The 21,952-nt window shown below is 54.5% G+C and overlaps 1 protein-coding gene across 3 annotated transcripts; it reads right to left on the bottom strand.

Moving 5' to 3' along the window:
• Nucleotides 1–267: 267 nt before the first annotated feature.
• Nucleotides 268–17,701, bottom strand: INSYN1 (inhibitory synaptic factor 1). 3 transcript variants are annotated; one of them, XM_011711063.3, is made up of 3 exons: nt 16,895–17,701; nt 15,763–16,485; nt 268–5,533 (listed from the first exon to the last, which is right to left on the bottom strand). In XM_011711063.3, the coding sequence occupies exons 2-3, from the start codon at nt 15,916–15,918 to the stop codon at nt 4,808–4,810; spliced, it is 882 nt and encodes a 293-aa protein (XP_011709365.1). In that variant the 5' UTR covers nt 15,919–16,485; nt 16,895–17,701; the 3' UTR covers nt 268–4,807. The 3 variants fall into 3 exon arrangements, with proteins under 3 accessions (XP_011709365.1, XP_070957161.1, XP_070957160.1); XM_071101060.1 differs by lacking the exons at nt 15,763–16,485; nt 16,895–17,701 and adding an exon at nt 9,662–10,044 and having other exon boundaries at nt 268–5,367; nt 5,459–5,533; XM_071101059.1 differs by lacking the exons at nt 15,763–16,485; nt 16,895–17,701 and adding an exon at nt 9,662–10,044.
• Between the last annotated feature and the right edge of the window lie 4,251 nt (nt 17,702–21,952).

Genomic DNA, 21,952 nt, shown 5'->3' with positions numbered 1-21,952 from the left:
CTCACCAAGCTGACATGTCTCCCACTTCTGGTTCCTTTCTCTGGCATCCCAGGCTAGACCCAGCAGAGCTATGGCTCCCTTAGTGCCGAAACGCCACACCTTTCAGTTTTGACTTTCCCCAGCCCCAAGACACACCAGACCAGACCCTCACAGGGGAGTTGTGTGTATCTGTGTGTGCAAGCACCATGAGACCTGGCACACAGGAGGTCTGCAATAAAAGCTGATTGAATGAATGCACAGTGGATACCCCTCTACAAATGGGGCTCATTTATTCATTCAACAAACATTTATTGAACCCATAATCCATTTGGTGCCAGTCTTTGAGTCAGGGGTGGTGACATTCAGGTTAACAGTAACCAAGTTCTCCAAAGACTGAGGCATGTTCACATGTTTCCTCACCCCAACACTCCCCTCACCCCGAAGGCCTGCCTGGCTCTCAGACTACCCAGCCCCCACCCTCACCTCCAGTGACCAGGCCACCCACTCCAGGCATTTTAACTGCAGTAGATGTTTGAGTGCTAAGTCACTGCGTTTGGGGTCGAATCCTGGTTCCATAGCCCATCCTGTGTGTTTCCTTAGGCAAGTTGCTTCACTTCCCAGAGCCTCGATTTCGTCATCTGGAAGCTACTTAGACATAAGTAACATTGCTTATCTCATACGTGCTGTGAGGAATAAATGAGATAAGACATACACTTAAAACAATGCCCAGTGCCTAGCACGTGCCCAGTGGACTTGAGTTATTCATCATGCTATGACTCCTCTCCATCACCAGGTTCCAGCTCCCTCACACCCCTCCAAAGCACCACTCAGCACAGCCTGTGCACACAGTAGATGGTCAGTGGAACAGGACTTTCCGGAAGCAGAGAGATCTGATGGAACATCCTGGATAAAGAAACCCAGAAACTGGCAAAGGTTTGGAGGCAGGGAAGAGCAGCAAAGGGCTGTACTTGGAAGGTCTGGAGGAAGGACCCAAGGGATGGCTGTGTCTACCCTAAGGATAGGGAGCTCACTACCCAGAAGCAGCCCATGCCAGGCTCAGCAATGTTGAAAGTCAGAATTCTCTCTATCCCTAGCTGGCCACATTTTGTGTTTCAAGTCGGAAGAAGCCACCGGGGCCGGGTGCAGTGGCTCACGCCTGTAATCCCAGCACTTTAGGAGGCTGAGTCGGGAGGATCACCTGAGGATGGGAGCTTGAGACCAGCCTGGCAAACATGATGAAACTATGTCTCTACTAAAAAAATACAAGGCCAGGCACAGTGGCTCATGCCTGTAATCCCAGCAATTTGGTAGGCCAAGGCAGGTGGATGACCTGAGGTAAGGAGTTCAAGACGAGGCTGGCCAACATGGTGAAACCCCATCTCTACGAAAATACAAAAATTACCTGGGGATAATGGCGGGTGCCTGTAATCCCAGCTACTCAGGAGGCTGAGGTAGGAGAATCACTTGAACCCAGGAGGCGGAGGTTGCGGTGAGGTGAGATCGCACCATTGCACTCCAGCCTGGGAGACGGAGCAAGACTCCATCTCAAAAAAAAAAAAAAAAAAAAAAAAAAAAAAAAAAAAAAAAAAAAAAAAATTTGGCCGGGTGTGGTGGCTCATACCTGTAATCCCAGCACTTTGGGAGGCTGAGGTGGGCAGATCATGAGGTCAAGAGATCAAGACCATCCTAACCAACATGGTGAAACCCCATCTCTACTAAAAATACAAAAATTAATAGCTGGGAGTGGTGGTGCATGCCTGTAGTCCAAGCTACTCAGGAGGCTGAGACAGGAGACTCACTCGGGAGGCAGAAGTTGCAGTAAGCGGAAATTGCACCACTGCACTCCAGCCTGGGTAATAGAGCGAGACTCCATCTAAAAAAAAAAAAAAAACAGGGAAGCCATAGGGATCCCACGCCACTGTCAGGAGGCCCAGACTGAGTGTGGCAAAATTGTGAAGTCAGCCAAGTACTACCTGTATCCCACTTCCCCCTCCTCCAGGACATACTCCCACCACTGCCCCATTTTGGGGCAAACAGCCAGGGAGGGGAGCAGTGGGCAACTGATGGACATTAGCCACGACCACAGAGTCATATAGAGCCAGCGTGGGGTGGGGGATCCCATGGCTATATCAGAGATCCCTAGCTCTGGCTCTCATTTTCTTCCTCTGTGAAATGGGAGCTATTTTGTAGGTTTCTTTTCCCTGACTGTTGCAAAGATGAGAAACTGTAAGCCTGAAAGTGATCTTGCCATGAGAGATGAAATGCAAGCCTCAGAGGGAGAACTGTTATGTCCATCCTCAGCACCAGGTGGGCCCGTTCCTGGAGACTGCCCCCTCCTCACTCTCAGGGTGGGGCAGAATGCAGTTGGCCCCTCTCCCCAGAGGAGCCCCTGGCCTTCATCCTCTGAACCAGAGCCCTATCGCTGATCAGCATCAAATGCCTGAGGGTTTCCTGGGGCTGATAGAGGGGCTCAGACCCCTGGTTCTCAGACCTGAGTTGGGAAGAGCTGGCCATGGCCTGCGCCATCCCTGGATTTCCACACTGGTGGCTGCACCCTGGCTAACTCTTTAGGGCTCTGATCTCACCATGAGCTTGAGGAACAAGCCCTACACTGTAGAGCTCCCTAGGTCTGCTCAGTCTTGTCCAGATCATATCCCCTGCAACTGCTCCAGACTTGCCTGTACAATCTCACTGTATGTCCACGGCCAGGGCTGGATAGCACCTCCTCAGGCAGGAGCAGTGGACGCTGCCAGGCCTGCTGCTCAGGCCCCCTCCGGATAGACGCTGAGGGGCTGTAAACCTGCCTCAATTGAAATGTGCAACAGGGAGGACAATGATGTCCTTGCTGTGCTGCCAGCCCCACCTCCCCACGCCGAGCAAGGGGCAGTCATCTTCTGACCTTGAGCTACTGCGAGGGACCAAGCAATGGAGTGTTTGTGACCCAGGGGTGGCTCCCAGTTGGATGAGGGTGTTTTCTTTGGCCCCACTCAAAGCCCCTGTGCCCTGGAAATCACTGGACATCTGGGTTGAGGCCACACTGACCACAAGGCATGTCCAGTGCCTTCAGTTTGTCAAGTGCTTTCACAGTCACCATCTTGTTGGAGCCCCACAGCAGCTGGTGAGGTAGGTGAAGACTACCAGACCCATTATATAGGGGAGGTAGATAGGCTCAGAGAGGCAAATGGACTTGCCCAAGGTCACACAGCTAGCTAGCTGAGCCAGGAACAGCCTGGAAACCACTAAGTCTTGGGGGCAGAGTAGCACAGGCTTTGTGGCTTTGGGGCAGGTACCGAACTACTTTGAATCTGTCATCTCATTTGTAAAACGGGGACAGGCAGGGGCATGGTGGCTCACGCCTGTAATCCCAGGACTTCGGGAGGCTGAGGCTGATGGATCACTTGAGGTCAGGAGTTCGAGACCAGCCTGGCCAACATGGTGAAACCCATCTCTACTAAAAATACAAAAATTAGACAGGCGTGGTGACACACGCCTGTGGTCCCAGTTACTCTGGAGGCTGAAGTGATAGAATTGCTTGAACCTGGGAGGTGGAGGTTGCAGTGAGCCAAGATCGCCCCACTGTATTCCAGCCTGGGTGACAGAGCGAGACTCCATCTCAAATAAAAAAAGGAAAAAAAAAAAAGAAAGAAAAAGAAAAATGGGGTTAATAATAGTTCCTGTCTTGTCAGGTTATTGTGGTGATTAAATGAGATGATGCTATAAAAAGTATTGGGCATAGAAGTAGCATAGAGACCTGCTCAATAAATGTGAGCAATATAATTGTGATTATTATCCCAAGGATATTCAGCTGCTGTCCCTGTGCGGACCATGCTTCAGATGAAGCCCTGGTGCCTCTAGGCTGTCACCTCGTCTTTGTTCAGGACCTGCTGAGGTGGGCTCAGGGGCTGTGTGTGGAGATGTGGGGACAGAGTGGGGGCCACTGGGCTCCTTTCCGAGGCTGCCCACCTGGTGAAGGTGGCCAGGAGCCTGTCTATGGCTCTAATTTGTAGCCCCACGGAAGTGGCTGCCTACTTCCTCGCACAGATCTCAGGTCTGCTTAGGGCCACGCCAGGGCTGGCTGAGGCTTTGCCCTGAGGTTTTGCTCTTGGTCTCAGGACCAGGCTGAAAATCAAAGCTGAAAGGATTGAGGATGGTCCAGACCCTCCAATCAAACCCCTGCCCAGCCCAGGCGATCCTCCAGGCTCTGTGGATGCCCAGCATCCCAGCACGGAGGACTGTGCCATGGGAGCAGCTTGCCATGCCCCTATATCCCAGGCAACCCTAAGATAGAAGAGGGTGAGGCAGAGATATGTATCGCAGAGTAAGTCTGCCTTGGAGTAGAAAGATGGCGGGTGCAAGTGATGCAGGGCCTGGCCAGAGTGATGCCACCCCCAGGCCCTGAGTCCTGCAGTCTTCAAACCACCCTGACTGTGAACCCTGGCCTAAAGGGACACCACTCCCTTTAGAGCCCGCCTCCTGCAGGGGAGTCCTCTCTAGGACATGGCCCTGGCCAGCAGCCAGACTTCACCACAGAGTTCAGGGGCTAGCAAGAGGAGGATCAGACCTCCCATAAGATTTACATACTTTCAGACACCCCCTTCAGGAGCCCCACAATGAGAAGGGAGGAAGGGCAGTCCTGCCCACACCTCCTGGGACCTAGGAGGCCAGTGGGCATCTTCATGTCTAAGAGGAGCTCTGTGAAAGCTTTGGGGCCTGTGGGGCCGGATCCTTAGCATTTTTAAATTTTATTATGACTTCATTTGTTTAAATATATATATATATATATATTTATAGCTCTATGTGCCCACCGCCCTGGCCCCCTCCCCAGCCCCTAGTTTTTCCCCCTGGCTTTCTGTCTAGTGGCTGTGTAAGGCAGCACCGTCTGTGTGCTCTTGTCTGACACTGTCTGGGTGCTGCTGTTCCTCGTGACCCTTCGAGTCTGTTCAGGGGCCAAGGTAGAGCCTGAGCGGCGGCTGGTCAGTGGAGAGCGCCGTGACTTGTAGGGGGCTGGGGAGGGCTTGTGGAGGCCTGCGTGGGCCTCTGTATGGGCAGGCTCTGGGGGCAAGCCCACCTCCTCCTCCTCCGCCTCCTGCTCGCCATCCCCCTCCTCATCGTCACAGCACAGAGCGTGGTAGAGCACTTTGTCACTGAACCGCACCCTCTCCCGCGTCCCTGGGGTCCGCTGGGGCAGCTGGCTCTTCACTGCGGGGCCAGCACCGAAGGCCTCCTCGCTGGAGGAGTCTGGGGTCTCCACTCGTGGCCCATTGGGGATGGGCGTGCCACCATTCATGAGGCGGTAGTCAGGGCCAGCCCCTGGCCGAGTCGACTCAGGACCGTCCACGGAGTCCGAGGGGGTAGAGACGTCCAGGAAGGAGCAGAACTCCCAGCTGTCTGAGAGGATATCGGCTGTCATGAAGTCCAGGTGGCCCAGGTCAAAGGGGCCGCCCACGCCCGCCTTGTCACTGCTAGAGGTGCTGCTCACAGTGGCTGTGGTCCAGTCGTCCGGCTCCAGTTCAAAGTCGAAGTCCGAAGTTAGCTTATCGATCTGGCTCACCACCTGACCAGGAAAGGGGAGAGGAGATGAGAGGGGCCAGGTGGGTCCCTGCGTCAGCCAGGTGTGTGTGTCTCTGTCCCGTCCCTGTAGAACCCCTGGCTGGTGAGCATACCGGACAGGGGAGAGCCTGCAGGACGGTGACCGGCCTGGAGGTCACAGGCTGGTTTGCCCTGTGGAGGGCCCAAATCAGATCAGGCTGGACAGAGCTTTTTCAGTGTCCTGGGGGAGAGGGAACTGCTTTCCAGCCCTGCACACCATCCATTCACTCACCCCTGTCTCCCAAACACAGCAGCTGCTCTGGGGGCAGCCCTGGTGATCAGGGATGAATCTTCCTTAGTTTGAGAGGGGGCCATTTCAGAGGGGCTGAGGGCCTCCAGCAAGCGCATTCCACAAAGAGCTGAGCAGCCCACACACCCTCAGAGAGGAAATGATGTGGGTGATCACAAGGAAGACCCTGTGTGGGCTTTCTAAAGCATCCTGGACCAGTCCTTGCAGCTGGCCGGTGACTGTCGCCCCTGGGTCTCCACCATCCATCAGGGCAAGAACACCGGGTGTACAGCACCGGTGGGGTCACCCCACCCCCATCTCCGTCTCCGAGAGCCTCCTCATTCCTTCCCCTTCCCTGCCCACTGACAAGTGGAGATCAATCCTGGCTTGTTGAGAGAAGGAATAAAGCAAGCATTATTTGATAAGCAATAAAGAAGCTATCTATTCTGGGCCCAGAGTTGCTTGTTCAATGCACTCAGGGGGCAGCTCAGCTGTGGAGATCACTCCACCCCGGCCTGCCTCGCATAAAGTGAAGCCCTCAGCTTCTATATAGGCGGCTCTGTCTTGGGATACTCCCTTGCCTGGGTGGCCACTGTCAGCACATAAATCAGGGAGGAAGACAGTGGGAGAAAGAGGGAGATTCAGTCAGAGACACAGGGATGGGACAGAGCAAGAGAAGGGAGAGAGAAGATTCCAACCAAAAACAAAACAGAAAAACAATGAAAACAAAGCAGAGATGCCAAGAGTCAGAGTGACGGAGACCAAGAGATCCACAGTGAGTTATCCAGATCAGAGTCCAGCCCACAGCGCCTCTCCAGTGCCCTTCACCTGGGGTCAGAGCAGGCAATTAATTAATTAACTCAGTAAGTCCTTAATTCAATAAACATTTGCTGAGGACTGACGCTGTCCAGGGATGTGCTAGGTATTTGGCAAGGCGTTGGGGTAGTGAGTGCCCCAAAGTGAGAGGAAAGCAAGGACAAAAGTGATGGCCAGAGTGGTTTGGGCCAGTGGGAAGACTACTTGGTCGGGAGTCAGGGGCTGGATGAAGGAGACCTGGTCAACCATTTTCCCTCTCTAGGTCTCAGTTGCTCAGTCTGTATGCAGAGAGGGTGGGTGAACTAGTTTACTTCCAAGGTTCCTTCCACATCTGAGATTCTAGGACTCTGTTTATAGGAATGACTCTGAGAAGTTGCTTGAGTGCTGATGCCTTGGGATGGCCCCCTCAACCATTGCCCAGGACAGGAGTGGGATGAGGCCTCCAGAAGAGCTGGAGGAATCTGGACATCTGGATTCCAGACTTAGCTTTGACATTGTTCTGTGTGTCTTTGGGCAGGTCACAGAACCTCTCTGGACCTCAACTTCATTCACTGCCAAGTGGGTATGACAATCCCAGACCACCAAGTGAGCATGACAATCCCAGCCAACCTTATGAGAGCTTCATGAATAACAGTGAGAAGGGCAGCAAAAGGGCTCTGAGAAGCACTGGGGAAGAAAATGACACCATCTCCCATCTCTGAGCACCTATGATGCACCATACTTTCGAGTGCTCACCTCCACCCATGAGATCATTATCTCCTGTGTTTACAGATGAGGAGTCTTGGGCGCTAGTCCCTGGAAAGCTGAGAATCTCCCTCTGTGGCCCCCTGCAAAAGTGCACATGATCGTGAAGTGCTGCTGTGACTGCTGGGCTTGGGCAGGCGGTGGGGATAGGGCCCTACCCTCCAATCAGGCCACCTCTTCTTGTGCTTCTCCCAGGATGATGCCTTCCTGCACCAAAGGAACCTCAGAGAAACTCCTATCTCCCAGAAGCCCTTGCTCAACCCAAGCTCCACCTGAGGGCTGGTGGGAGCGCTGGCCTAGGGTAAGGGTCCTCAGACTTGAGTGTCCCTCAGCTCACTCCCAGAGTTTCTGGTTCTGCAGGTCTGAGGTGGTGCTGGAGAAGGTGCCTACCTAACATACCTCCAGGTGCTGCTGCTGCTGGTCCAGAGACATGCTTTGAAAACCACTAGCTTAGGGCACCGGGAGATTTAAGCTGGGTGAAGACCAGCAACTCAAGGCATTGATGACCTCAGGAGAGGCCCCATCACCTCTAGGGCAGCTATGCCCTCAAATGAGACTCCCCTGATCAAGCCAGAGCTGTGGAGTTTGCTGCCTGAGGGCGGGGCAGAATGCCATTAGGAATTGGAGTTGCATGACTTGGCTGTGACCTCACAGGGTCAGCTGAGGCCAGGCTGGGCCCAGAAGCTAGGTCTCCTGATGCTTAGTGAGGATGAGCACCACTGGGCCTCAGGCCCAGCAGCAGGGAAGATCCAGGGTACACGTGGCAGGAGCCCAAGCCTTCAGGCTGGAACACTCCCCCAACCCAAGAAGCCCTTCCTCTTCTTTATTAGTACACCCCTCTCTGGTTCCAACCTGGGGGGATGGAGGAAAGAGAAAGAGGGAGGCCTGCATTCCCGAGTCCCACGTCTGCCACCTCTTGGCTGAGAGACCTTAGGCAGATGATTATCTCTTTCTGAGGCTTGATTTCCTGTCCTGTAAAAGGAAGTAACACTCCCCTCCTCACCCAGGGTGGTGAAAATTTAAGATACGGGCCGGGCGCGGTGGCTCATGCCTGTAATCCCTGCACTTTGGGAGGCCGAGGCAGGCAGATCATGAGGTCAGGAGATTGAGACCATCCTGGCCAACATGGTGAAACCCCGTCTCTACTAAAAAAAAAAAAAATTAGGCGGGCGTGGTGGTGTGCGTTTGTAGTCCCAGCTACTCAGAAGGCCGAGGCTGGGGAATCGCTTGAACCCGGGAGGCGAAGATTGCAGTGAGCTGAGATTGTGTCACTGCACTTCAGCCTGGTGACAGAGAGGGGCTCTGTCTCAAAAGAAAAAAGAAAAAAAAGAAAAATAAAATTTAACAGATATGAATGTGTTTTACATCACAGAGTCAATATAGTTAAACACTTAAGAACCTAGGCTCTGGAGCCAGACGTGGGATCCAACCCTGGCTTCACTGCTTACCAGCTGTGTGACCTTGGTCAAGTTACTCAACGTCTCTGTGCCTAAGTCTCATCATCAAAGGAGAATTCTAGTAATACCTACTTGATAGGGCTGTCGTGAGGATTTAATGAGTTAATGCACTTTGGACAGCATATGGAACAAGGCAGACTACCAACATCCACAATGCACCGTTGGGGGCTAACATGTGATCATGCCCCGGCACCAGGCCCAAGAGCAGTGGGAATTAGTTCTGCACCAAAGGAATGACCCTCTGATGTGGGTCCAGTGTCTGTGGCAGAAGTTCCAGTGCCTATGGCAGAATAATGGGACACATTGGGCCTTTCAAAACCTAGCACATGGACAGTACCTATTTTGCCCAAAGTAGGGCTGTTTCCAGAAAGAACAAAACCAGAAGAGGTTCTAAAAGCCAACTGGCTATGAGGCCCACAGACAAATCTGGCCCAATCTATTAGGTGAGACAGGTCACACCACTTGATGAATGACATAGTGAGGATGTGAAAGGGAAGCCAGGTACCCGAGGGTACGCAGCTTCTCTATGGGGGGCCTGGGTCAGTCCACAATCCCTACTGCCCTTCCCTGGTGCCTCGTTTCCTGGGCCAATGGTGAGAGCAGGTGTGGAGCAGGCCCTAGTCTTTCTCTCTGCTTTGGATGTCTTGAAATCTGTGATTTTTCCCTGAGGTTTAATAATCATTTTGTCTACATGTAATTTGGGATTGTCTTGGAGTGCATGGAAATAATTATATACACAGAAGGAAAGAGAGGGGGAGAGAGAGAGTGGAGAGAGAAATGGAACCATAAAATCACAAAATCAGGCAACCTCCAAGCCAGAAGGGACTGCAGGCACTGTTGAATCTACCTGTCTCAATGTGTTTGCTGAGGGGGACAATGAGGCTCAGAGACTGGAAGGAACTGAGCTGGGACCAGAGGGCGAGTCTTGACTCCTGGGCATTGCACCTTAAGACCAGGAATGACTTGCTCTGAAGAGACCAAGAGGGAGCCCTAGAGAGAGAGCAAAGGCAGGACTGAGGGCTATGACAGAACCTGCAGGCCTCGTGCCAGGGGTGTCCCCAACCTCTGTCCTGGTCACAGCCTTAGCACCCCTCACTGAAAAACTGCACCCATCTAGTCTTCCCACTGATAGCAACTTCCTCCCAGCTGTTGCTCCATGCTGCAACTCGGGAACTTTCCCATCAGCCAACAGGACCACGTTACCCCTCTGCTTCTAGCCCTTCCGTGCTCCCCAAACTCCTAAGCCTCCCAAACATAACTCCCTACCCACCCCCTTTCCTCTCCAGCAAGCAGCCTCCACCCTGCCAGGCCTGCCTCCTCACCACCCCTACACACTCCATCGAGCTCACTTCTGCCTCTGGGCCTCACCTGATGCGCCCTCCCTCCTTTCCTACTCGCTCTGTCATCATTTCGAGAAGGAGGCCTTCCCTGATCCCCAGTTGAGGTCAGGTTCCCTATGAAAGGCTCTCAAAGCACCCTGCACCTCTCCTTAAAATGTTACCCAATATTGAACACGGCTACAATTTTGCACCTATATGTTATAATGTGGTTGATGTCTGTCTCCCCACTAGACAGTAAACCCCATGAGGAGCAGGACTAGGTCTCTTTGCTCACTGCTACATCCCCAGCTTGGCACAGGGATCGGCACTTTTTTGCAAACACAACCATTGGATGAGTGATGAGTTGAGACAGATGGCTTAATAAAAACTACTTGGGAGGCTGAGGCAGGAGAATGGCGTGAACCCGGGAGGCGGGGCTTGCAGTGAGTCGAGTTGGCGCCACTACTGCACTCCAGCCTGGGTGACAGAGCGAGACTCCATCTCAAAACAAACAAACAAACAAACAAAAAACTGCTGGGGGCTTCTTTTCTGAGGAAGAGGTCTATAGTCCTAGATAATTCCATATTGCCAGACCCCAACCCTCTCTCCAGCCCTGGCTGAGCCCCTCTCCGGTGGAAGCTTTGCTGTGTTCCTTAAGGCCCTAGAGCTAGGACTGAGGACCTGTAGTCCAAGAACCAGCATCCTGTACCCCCTGGATCTCCCACCACACCCTCCAACCTGCCCTACCTCACCTCCCCTGACAAGCTGCCACCTCCTTCTCTCTCTCCCAGCTCCCCAAGGCAGTTGGTTACATAACTGGGGATTCTGCATTATTTATGACCACTGATTATTTTTTAATTCTGTGATTACGTTATTATCTTCCTGGGGGGGCTGTGGAATTGGAGGGGCAGGGAGCTGACCATGATTCATGGCTCTCATCCTGCAATTTGGCCTAATTGGCCAGGGAGCTTCGGTAAATCTGTCCGGAGGAGGAGAAGGCAAAGAGAAAAGGGAGGAAAGGAAGGCGTGAACAAAAATAATAAGAAAAAAATCCGCGCAATTCTTGCTGAGCTGCGGGTGATGGAGCTGACCCACTTTGGCACAGCTCCGTGGTCCCCAGCCTCTCCTGCTCCAGCTGCTTCCTGGCTGGGCCACATTTATCTCACACTTGCATGGCCTGTGGCTTTCCCTGCCACCTTCAGACAAAGCCCCTTGCCGATGGGACTGCACAATGGAATGGCCAGGTAACAGAATGCCAGGATGTCTGCTTCCTAGGCAAATCCGGTGGGGGGATCCTCCACTGCCACCCCAGGGTGGGGAAAGGTTGTGCCAACCTCTCCATCCTCCTAAGGTGTTTGGGCCAAAGTGGGCAACTATGCCCTTAAGTTATATCCCACCTAAGAGTCACCGATGATGTGGGCGACACTGGTGGTATTAATGCAAGGATCACTATTGGGCCCCCATGTTAAGTGACACCTCGGGGAGGGGAAAACCAAGGACGAGGAGGCCAAGTACCTGCTCAAGGTAAGCTTAATACCTGGGGGCTAAGGACGAGGGCCCTTAACCCTGCCCTTGGGAGCTTCTGGTGGGTGGGTAACAGAGAAGCAGTGGGGAGGCAGATTCCCACCCAGAAACATGACCAGCAGATTCCTGGAGAGTGTGTGGGATTCTCACTGAGAACGAATCCAAATTCCGTGCCATGCTGTACACGGCTCAATGGAATCTGACTCCCTGCTCCCTCCTTGACCTTTCCTCTGCTCTTCTCCTTGTTCACTGCCCTCCAGCTGCTCCGGCTTCGTTACCGAACCTGAATATGCCAAGCACACTTCCTCCCTGAAACCTTGGCACTGGCTGCACCCTCAGCCTAGAATGCTCTTCCCCTAGATAGCCAGTGACTTGTATCCTCACTTCTGTGGCGTCTCTGTTCAAAGGCCACCTTATTGGAGACCCCCTTCCTGCCCCCATCCCTGTCACTCTCTATCCGCTTTCCCCACTGGCAGGGAGTGAGAATGCTGACTGCAGGAGAAACTAAGGGCCAGGATGTGGTCCTGTCCTCCCTGGTCATGGCTAAGAAACTGATGTGATTCCAGAAAACAAGGCCGTACGTGGAGCTGAGGAGCAGGCCAGTGCTAGAATAATTCATTAAAAACATCTAACAGATACGGAGTGAGCTTTGTGCCTCTCATTGTGCTAAGTGCTTTATATATGTCTCATTTAATTCTCACAACCACCCTGGGGCAGGGGTAGGGGAGGAAGCCTAAAATGTAGTCTCCTCATTTTTACCGATGGGAAAACAGAAGCACAGAGAGGTAAGGTAACTTTTGCAAGTTCACACAGCTAGGGAGAGAGTGGAATTCAAATGTGAACTACAGGCATCTAGCTGCAGAGCCCATGCTCGTAGCCCCTGAGCGGTTCTGCATCTCTAACTTAAGATCTATGGAACTTTGAGGAGCTTAGAGAGCCTGCTGGGACTGGCCCAGCATCCTGGAGTATTGGGGAGCCTGGGAGAGATAAGGGCTAATTAATGATTGACCATCATGTCCCTCTGCAGCACAATTTTAGCTTTCAAAGCACTTTTACGTTCCTCACCTCACTTGATCCTTTAAAAGACTTTCCCCACCAATGGGATAGAACTTGCTCATCGTCCAGGCAGCCAGTGGCAGAGCTATAGCAGGGGTTTGTGAGGGCAAGGGAGGTGTGGGAGAGGGAACTCCAACTCCTCTAGGAGTGTGAGAAGGTGTTGACCCCCCGCACTGCATGCCAAGCCCCTAATAAATCCTTGTAAGGTCACCGTGCAGTGCAAATCACCATATCCCAATTTCAGAGATGAGCAAACTGAGGCTGAGGGACCTGGGGAGGAAGTGCTTTGGTGTGGCTCATCTTTCAGTGAATTTCAGGCCATATGCTCAAGAGGATGAGGAGGGTCTGCCACAATCAGTGGCATCAGGGGGCTGGGGAAGGGGAGTAGCAGGCAGAGGAGGAAGATGGCCGAGGGGAATAAAGCTGAGCCCTTCCACTCCGCTGGCCTTGTTCTTTCACCAAGCATCTGTGCAGCCCCCCATCCACAACAGTCTTGTACGTGATTCTCATCTCTACTTCTAAGTGCTTGGCCTGAGACAAGAACCCAGCTGGTGGGTTCTAAGCTGGTGCTGCCCAGGTCATGGGGTGAGGTAAGGGAACAAGTGAATGCCTCTCAACCTTGAGCCTACCCATGCCCCTGATAAAAAAAAAATGCTACACAAAGGGACTGAGGAGAGCCAGGCAGATGCAACTTTACAACTCCCTTGGAGAACCGAGAGCCAAGACCACAGGTTCCAGAGAGCAGGGAGGTTCCAACCCTTTTCTCCAAACCAGGGTGTGGCACCCCCCTTGGTAACCCCATCTCTGGCAAATCCCATCTCACAGGAATACAGTGATGGCATCTCTTCTTCTGCTTGGGCCTCCCAGAGCTTCACCTGCCTTCCTCCACACTCCCCTCTGCCTGTCACCCTGTGTCTAGACCCCGCCTGGGGGATGAGAGAGTTCTGAGGCTTACCCACTCCCCCAGCTGGGTGCCATTGGCAGCGGGCAGGCAGTGGCATACGGGGTAGGCTCTGGTTGCCGTAGCAACCTGCCAAAGTCTTGGGTGGAGGCACATGGCCTACAGGGTGTGTGGGGGGAGGGGACTCATTTTTCTCTGTCCTGGCTTAGGCCTCTGGGCTGCATAGTCTATGAACCTGGAGCTCTGCTATTGGAGACATGGGAGTGGGTGAGTGTGAAAGGGAAGGAGAGGGCATCTAAAAGATCTGCAAATAAATTCTAGAGCTATTGCATCACAGATGAGCATAAGGGATCATCTCTGGAAGGCCCCTGTCAAAATGCAAAGAGATCGCCCAGTTGCTCACCTGCTGAAACCCCAGAAAAGGCATCAGGAACCCGAGTTCTAGGCTTTCTTCTGCCACTGGTAGGCTGTGTGACCTTGGACAAGCCCCTATTGCTCTCTGGGCCTCAGTTTCTTCAATAGTAAATGGCTGTCCTATGAGATCCCTTTGAGCTCTGGGTGGCTATGCTGGGGGGAGAGGGAACACAGATGCCTGAAAGATGCCCAGCTGGGAAAAGGCTGGGAGTTGTATCAAAGTTGACTCCCAGGTTTAGAGTCAATCCTGGCTGTTTGTAGGTACCTGCCAGGGCATGGGTCTCATGTCCCCGGCCAAGATTGAGACTTTGGACAGTTCCTATGGCCCTGATTTAAAATAAGATGGGGGCAGGGGGGAAACTGTAGTGCCTTGGACCCAAGAGGTTAGAGGAGGAAGGGTTGCACAGGGGCATCTGGCATTTGATCTCCAAATTGTACTGTCCAAAGATGTGCAACCCAGACTATGGCCAGCCCAGTCCATGGGCAGAAGCACCACCACCTCAGTCTGCCCAAAGCAATAGTCATTCCCATCTTCTGAGATGGAATTTCCTGACAGGCTCCATGAGGCTGACCCTGGACAGCTCCTGTCCTGGCATCTCTATGCCCACTCCCTACTCCATTCTGAACACAGTGCCTGTCAAACAGCCCCTCCTCCTTGGCTCTCAGGCCAGGCTGCAATGCCACTTTGTCAGCCTGGAGTTGGTACCTACCATCACCCCACCTCTTCAGTCTTCCTAGAGCCCCTAACCTTCCTGCACAGCTAGTCATGGAGAGCTTGAGCCCATAACTCCAGCTCAATCACTCTCCCTGCAGAGGCCCTCGTTACAAGGAGTTGAAATTTGCCTAAAGCCCACCTGGCTGGTATAATGGCACCCAGCGGGCAAATTCAGGCTAGCAGCTCAGAACGCTGGTCATGCATTTTGGACTCGAACGCAGCCCAGGGGGCAGGGCTGAGGACATGTGTACCTCATTACCCCAGCGATGTGAGAAGCAGTAATTAAACCCGGCTCCACTTAGAAAGACAGAGAGGGACACACACATCCCAGCATTTCTCAGTGGTTTTTCAGCCTTGGCAAAAATATTTAGAACAGTGGGATGGAGACATGCATCCCCTTAGGGAAGATTCCTGCCCCTGCCACAATATGCAAGGAACTCTGTTATCCACTACAGCACCCCCAGACCCATTCTTACCCCAGGACAAAGAGGACATAGTTGGCTTAAATTTTTCCAAGATCAAGGGTTCCCAGTATCTGTGTGATTTCTGGGGATATGCTTTGAGCTGGGCCTCAAGCAGTTGGAATCACCTCAGCAGAGCCATCCACACTCTCCCAGGGCCCCTTGTGACCAGGTCAGAGTCTGGGAGACAGATGGTGGGGTCAAGGGTCAGCTTGGGTCCCAGAAGGGTGTCTTCCACTAAGAAGCTGTCGGGGATTCAGTCCTTACTGGCCATCTTGGCAGCCCTTGGTGCTAATCCAGAGCTCCAGGCCCACTGACATGCTGCTCAAGCAACCTCTACAACACCAAGGCCCCTCCAGCCTTGGTATGAGACTTTTAGCAAAGCGGATTTGGGGAAAGGAGAGCAAGGAGAAAGAAGGTCCCCAGTAGAGTGACACATGTGCACACAGCTTTGCACACAGCTTTGCACACTCCAACATATTTGTGAGTATGTTTTTGTGCCAAGCCCAGGAAGGCCAGCTTTAGGGTCTGTCTGGTCGCTGCTCATCCCTCACTTACCTCCCTCAGCTCCTTGGCCACCTCCTTGAGCTCGCGAAGGATGCCCTCAAGCTGCCCGATGACCATCTTCATGCGCTGTCGAATCCGCTCCCGCTCACCACCACTGCTGGGGTCGTCACTGGGCTGCCCGAGGTCCGGGGCGCCCCGAATGTTCATCGTTTACCACGTGGCCGCAGGCCTGCCCATACTCCCCCCAGCTGGGCACACGCTGCGTCTGCCTCCACGGAGCCCCCCTCGGCTGGGCAGAGCTCCACATCTTAACGGCCCCCCAGCCCACCCTGGCCCTGGGCGGCCCTCAACCAGCCCCTGCCCCCTGCCACCCCGCCTCCTCTGCCTCTGGGTGGGGAGTGGGACACCCAGAAGAAGACAGAGTCTGGCAGAGGGGGTCAAGGTGAGGACACGGGAGGGCAGGGGGAGGGGCGTTGGGTCCCAGGAGTGGCCTCCAGGTCTTGAAGTGCCTGTGGGTATGCAGAGCTGATCTCTGCCTGAGCTTGAACACAGAGGCAGGGGGATGACTCTGCAGGGACTAAGGGTAAGAGATGCCCTTGGGATGGGGGAAGGCAGCAGGGATCCCCTCACAACTCCTAGGCAGTTGCAAAGGCAGAGGTCTCTGGATGCAACTGACACCTGCAGAGGGATGGTGGCCAGGGTCTTCCAGATGTGGAAGGGGCTCCGGATATGGGCAGCTCTGGGGAGGGAGCTGGATTGGAAGAGGGCAGCCCCCTGCGGAGAGAGTGAGCCTGGCGTCAGCCCTCCTAGGCTGCAGCACCAGCCGGCAATGCCGCTGCCTCCCTCCTCTCGCCAGCCTGCACCCTTCCTCGCTGGAGATTTTTTTTTTTTCTTTGTGGGGAGGGGTGGTGGAGGCAGATGGTTTACAGCACAGCCCCTCCTCTAGAGGGAAAGGGAGGGAGCCCCTGCTTTAGAAGCAGAAGTCCTCAGCCTGCTACGGGGCACCCTGGCCGTAGCTCCCGCACCCCCCCATCCCCCCAGCCAGGCCTGCCCAGGCTGGTTCACCAGAGGGCCTCTCCAGTCACCCATCCTCCCTCCTAGCGCCCTCAGGGTGCCCTCGTTCCCAGTGGACCCTCCCTCCCCCAGCCCCGCCTTCCCTCAGAACCCCCACTCCTGGACTCACCGAGGGTGGGGGCACCGGCCTTCCCTCCAAGCAGCGTCGGGGGCCAAGCCCCAAGACGGGGTTGGGGGGCCCCCAAGGCTCCCTAGGGCGGGCTTCTCTCTCTGGACCCTTCGGCCCCTGGCCTCAGGGAGGTCCTCCGAGCTGTGACCGGAGACATCTGGGCGGTGAGGGGGGGCGGGGCCTCCGCGCTCCAGGGAAGGGGGCAGTAAAAATCTTTCTCAAGCCTCTCCAGGCTCGGGGTCGGGAACGAGCGAGGGTTCGGCGGATTCGGGGCTCTGAGGCCACAGGTGACCGGGGCGCGGGGAGGCCGAGGAGACGCCGGGCCGGTCCCAGCGCGTGAGCCAAAGTCGGAGGGCTGGGAGGGCGCCGGGATCCCCTCAGCCCACGTCCGGCATTCCCCGGGCTCTGCACTGTCCGGGATTCGCTCTGTCCAGTCCAGATTGCCCGGATCCGGGCTCCGCCGGGGTCTGCCCTGCCCTACCCAGCCCGGAGTGAGCTGGCACCGCCGGGCGCCCGGGACGCGCTTAGCCCGGACCCAGAACGTCCGCGCCCCAGCACCCGCGGCGTCCGGAGCGGCCGCGAAGGTCCGCTCAGCCCAGCCCCGCGGTTGGCCCTGGGCGAGATCGCTCCAACGGCTCAGTTCACGTTCCGAAAGGTCCGGAATCCACCGGGTCCCCGAGGAGGGGCGGTGTCAGCCGCGGGGACCCAGTCCTCGCCGGGCCCAGCCGAGAGCGCGCGAAGCCGGGGGCCCTGGCCGGGCTGGGTTCGGCGGCCCGGGCGCAGGCGGGAGCAGCGCCGGTAGAAGAGGAGAGGAGGCGAGAAGAGGCGAGGGGAGGAGGCGCGGCGAGGGGAAGTGAGGGGAGGGGGCGCGCGTCGGGCCGGGCCGGGCCGGGGCGCTCAGGGCTCGCAGCCTCCGCTCCGCTCCGCTACCTCCCGCGCCGGTTCGCTCTCGGCTCCCCGCCTCTGCAGCCCCCGGGCTCCGGGTCGCCGCCGGTGGGGCAAACAGGCGCTGGGTCGGGGCTGGGCCTCCCTCCGCAGCCTCGCCCTGCCCTGCCCCGCCAGGCTCCCGGGGCCTGGGCCCGCTCCCCGAGCGCCGCGGCGCCGCGCCGCCCGCGCCCCGGCCGCCCCCGGCCCGCCCCGCCGCCCCCCGCCGGACTGGCCGCCCGGGCGGGCGCTGGCTCCCTTAAAGGCCGCCCGGCTCGCTCGGCTCCGCTCGCCTCGGCGCTGTCAGGGAAGGGGCCGGCCCGCCGCGCCGGGAGGGAGCTTTTAAAGCGACACACACGCCTCCTAACCCCGAGGGCCAAGCGCGCGAGCCGGGCTGGGGGGTCTTGCTACCCGGGCGAGGGGGAAGGGTCTCGCTGGCGGGGCTGGAGGCGGACTGACTGGACCTCACGCCGGCTGACCTGAGGCACGGAGGGGCAGCGTTCTAGGTACTTTGTTCCTTTCCCACCTCTCCAGACACCCCTATTGCCCCCCTCCCCTACTGCGCTGTCCCCAAGCTTCCCTTTTGGTCACATTTCCTGCATCCAGACCCTCCCTTCTACCCCCCACATAACCCACCCCCGACCTTGCCTGAAATCACGTTAATTCAGAAAATAGAATACTGCCAATCTTTCCTGAGCACCTACTCTGTGCCAAGCTCTGGGTCGACAGGGCTGGGGGTTGGAGGCTGTCTTGGACACCCATCGTTTCCTTCAGCTATTCAGCCATTGACTCATGTATTAGAGACCTTCTGTGCATCAGGTTCCATGCTAGGCTCCGGGGCCACCAGAGCATTTCAGGAAGCTCACTGGCTCGGGAGCACTCCTGAGTCACAACAGAGGCAAATTCTGGAAGCAATGTTAACGGGGGGTAGGGAAATGTGGGTGGGGGGGTGCAGTTCAGGCCAGGGCCTGGCAGATTCTGCCAGGTAGGCAACCCCCGAGCTGAATCTCAAAGGAGGAGTAGGAGTGACTGTCAGTGTGTGTGTGTGGGGGGGGTGAGGATCAGCATTCCAGGCAAGGAGGAGGGTGGGAGCACAGGCTCAGGAGCAGAAATGGGAGGAGGGGAGTTTAAGTCAACTGTGGCCTTTTAGATACCATTTTGACTGCAGACCACAGAGAGACTCAGGGACCATGGTTAGGAGCTTAGATTTTATCCAGGGGCAGAGGGAGCTATGATATGAGGAGGAACCTGGGCCTGCCTGCCTTCTCAGGAAATCCCTCTGGGGCATTGTGGGTGGGTTTGAGGAGGTGCCACTGAGACAGAGCAGTTAGGAGGCTGTTACAAGGCTGGCCAGAAGACAGTGGAGTCTATGAATCTATGCTCATGAGAGAGGCTGGGGCTTGAGAGTAACTTTGTTTTTTTGAACCATCATTAGAGGGGGTGAGATGAACAGGGACACTGTGTAGAAGTAACAAAAGCAGTGGTTCCTGGCTGGAACCTCGGAAAAGAGCCCATGAGTGAGAGGGAGAAGGAGTGGTTAGGAAGATAGGAGAAGGACCAGAAAGTGGAGAGCTATGTAGCTCCAGTAGGAGGAGTTTGGGAGAAGCAAGTACTCATCAGTGTCGAAGGCAGCAGGGAGTGGCTGTGAGAGAAGGAACAGAAAGTGTCTATTTGTCTTGGTACTCAGGAGACCACTGGTGACATGGCAGAGGCAATTGGTTTTGGCGGGTAGAAGGTGACAGGAACCAAACTGTTGGGCATCGAGGACTATGTGCCCAACAGTAAGGAACAGGAGTGAGTACAGATGACATTTTCAAAAATTCAAGTGACAGGGAAGTAGATATCTTGAACTAGAGGCAGAGGAGGGGTCAAGGAAGCTGGGGCTAGATGGTGGTTTGAGGCTGGCCTGTGGGGGGCTTGAATTCCAGACAGTGATGGTATTGTGGGTGCTAATGATGTTCCTTGGTCTCTGAGTTATCTCAGAGGTATGTATTCACAGGGGGCTGCTGGAGAAACTGACTCCTACTTCCTTGAGATTCAGCCCAGGGGTTGCCTTTGGAGAACCAGAAGCTGTGAGGGTGGGAATCCGGCTGCCCTGGGTTGGGGAGAGGTTCTCCTGAGGGGGTGGATCCAGAGGGCCCACCAATCACTTAAAAAAAAATTGTAGCAAAATACACGTAACATAAAATCTACCATCTTAACCATTCGTAAGTACATAATTCAGTGGCACTAAGTACATTCACATTGTTGTGCAACCATCACCACCACCCATCTCCAGAACCTTTTGATCATGCCAAACTGAAACTCTGTGATTAAGAGCTGATAGCAGCCACTCTCTATGGAGCACCTACCAGGCACCAGGCACTGGGCCAAGTACTTCCACATGCATTATCTTATTCCATCTCACAGTGACTCTCCATCACCCCTCCCCCCATCAGTCCCTGGCAACCACCATTCTACCTTCTGTCTCTGTGATTCTGACTACTCTAGGTGCCTCATATAAGTGGAATCACACAGGCTCACCAATCACTTTTGTGGAAGTAGTGATGCTAAGGAACAGCTGAGACCAAAAATGGACTGAGCCTGAAAAAAATATTTCTAGTCTTAGGTCCAGGGAATCATCTGCCCTCATTTGGGATGAGGCAGTCGTGTTTGAACTGGCAAGGTTAGGAGACAGCTTGACTGGAGAGGGTGGACTGTGACTGCTTAATACATAATTGATCTCGGGTCTCATTAATAGAAGCGCGGTGCTTTGAAAAAGGGAGGTAACCTTTCTTCTGTCATTTGTGTGGATCAAACCATGCCTAGCACCTCAATTCATTGGCTGTGTCCATAGGAGGACAGCCAGGTAGAAAAGGGGAGGCGACTGGTGTATATATTCTATGAAGGATGGTAGGGCTGGTCAGGGCAGGTTAGAGAAGAGGAGACTCAGGAGAAGGGGTCTCTGATTGTAAATCTCCAAAGAGCTACCGCAGGCGAGAGGGAATAGACAGTATCTGGGTGGTGCTCAGTCCTGCCTTCCTTAGTGTTTGGGGATTGATTCATCCTTTCTTCCACCCAACCTCCCTGGCCACCTGCCTAGATGTCCCATCCTTTAGATCTCTGCTTATTCACCCCCAACCCCCATCCTCTAGGCAGCCTTCTCTAGTGCTTTAGTCTACAGAAAGAAATGGAAGCACTTTTTTTTTGCCCTTAACCAAATGCTTCCCAGGGCATTCATTTACTGTGCTAGCTGTGTGACCTTGAGCAAGTCACTTAACCTCTCTGAGCAAGGATGGGAGCCCATAAACATTTTAATTTTTTCTTGAATTGGGTCTCTTGTCAAAAAAAGAGTCGGGGGGATGTATTTCACTGTCTCTCTGATTCAGAAAAATCAGGACAATAATAATATCTATTTTCCAGGGTCATTGTGAGCATGGAATAAAATAATGCATGTGGAAGTACTTGGCCCAGTGCCTGGCACCTGGTAGGTGCTCCATAAATGCTAACTGCTGCTATCAGCTCTTATTCATGGCTTCATGTCTGTAAGCCTTATTTCCTTGTGAGTCTGTGAACTCCTCATGATGTGTCTGTGTGTGTCTGCCCATCTCTCACATGGACCACTGGAGTAGACAGTAGACAGTGATTTTTGCCTCTCTGCCTGTTTTCCACCATCCAGTTCTAGCATTCCTTTTCTTGGGGAAACCCCCTGCTGTCATCACATAATCCTAGTGGGTTGTCAGTTAAAGTGCCCACTACTCCCACCCATCCCTATCCCTCTGCCACTAAGTAGGCATGTGACCCAGTTCCAACCATGGAACCCCATCCTCCAGCAACAGTGATTGGTCCAAGGGGTGGGCACATAACCTAAGCAGGACCAATCAGATTCTTTCCCTGGGATTGATATGTGGATGCTGGGAGGAAGAACCCCTCTTCCTAGTGGGGTGCAAAACTGTATGCCCAAACCTGCTGACAAGCCATCTTTCCCACTCAATCTAGAAAGCTGAGCAAGGCAGCAGAGAGGAGAGGAATTTAGAGAGCATGCTAGCAGCACTGAGTCCCAATTTTGGTTCTCATGGCCTTCACCCCTGCAGTTCTTTCAGTCCTGTGAGCTGCAACAACATCCTACCCATCTATCAGAGCCAGTCAATTCCT

The sequence above is a fragment of the Macaca nemestrina genome, chromosome 7 (assembly GCF_043159975.1).
Source record: "Macaca nemestrina isolate mMacNem1 chromosome 7, mMacNem.hap1, whole genome shotgun sequence".
In the NCBI taxonomy this organism is placed as follows: Eukaryota; Metazoa; Chordata; class Mammalia; order Primates; family Cercopithecidae; genus Macaca; species Macaca nemestrina.
This window is presented reverse-complemented; position numbering and strand designations above follow the sequence as displayed.

Coding starts and splice junctions, on each gene's coding strand:
- INSYN1 (XM_011711063.3), bottom strand. CDS start 15,918: ATGAACATTCGGGGCGCCCCGGACCTCGGGCAGCCCAGTGACGACCCC. Junction 5,534..15,762: donor TGGCCAAGGAGCTGAGGGAG/GTAAGTGAGGGA, acceptor TTTCCTGGTCAG/GTGGTGAGCCAGATCGATAA.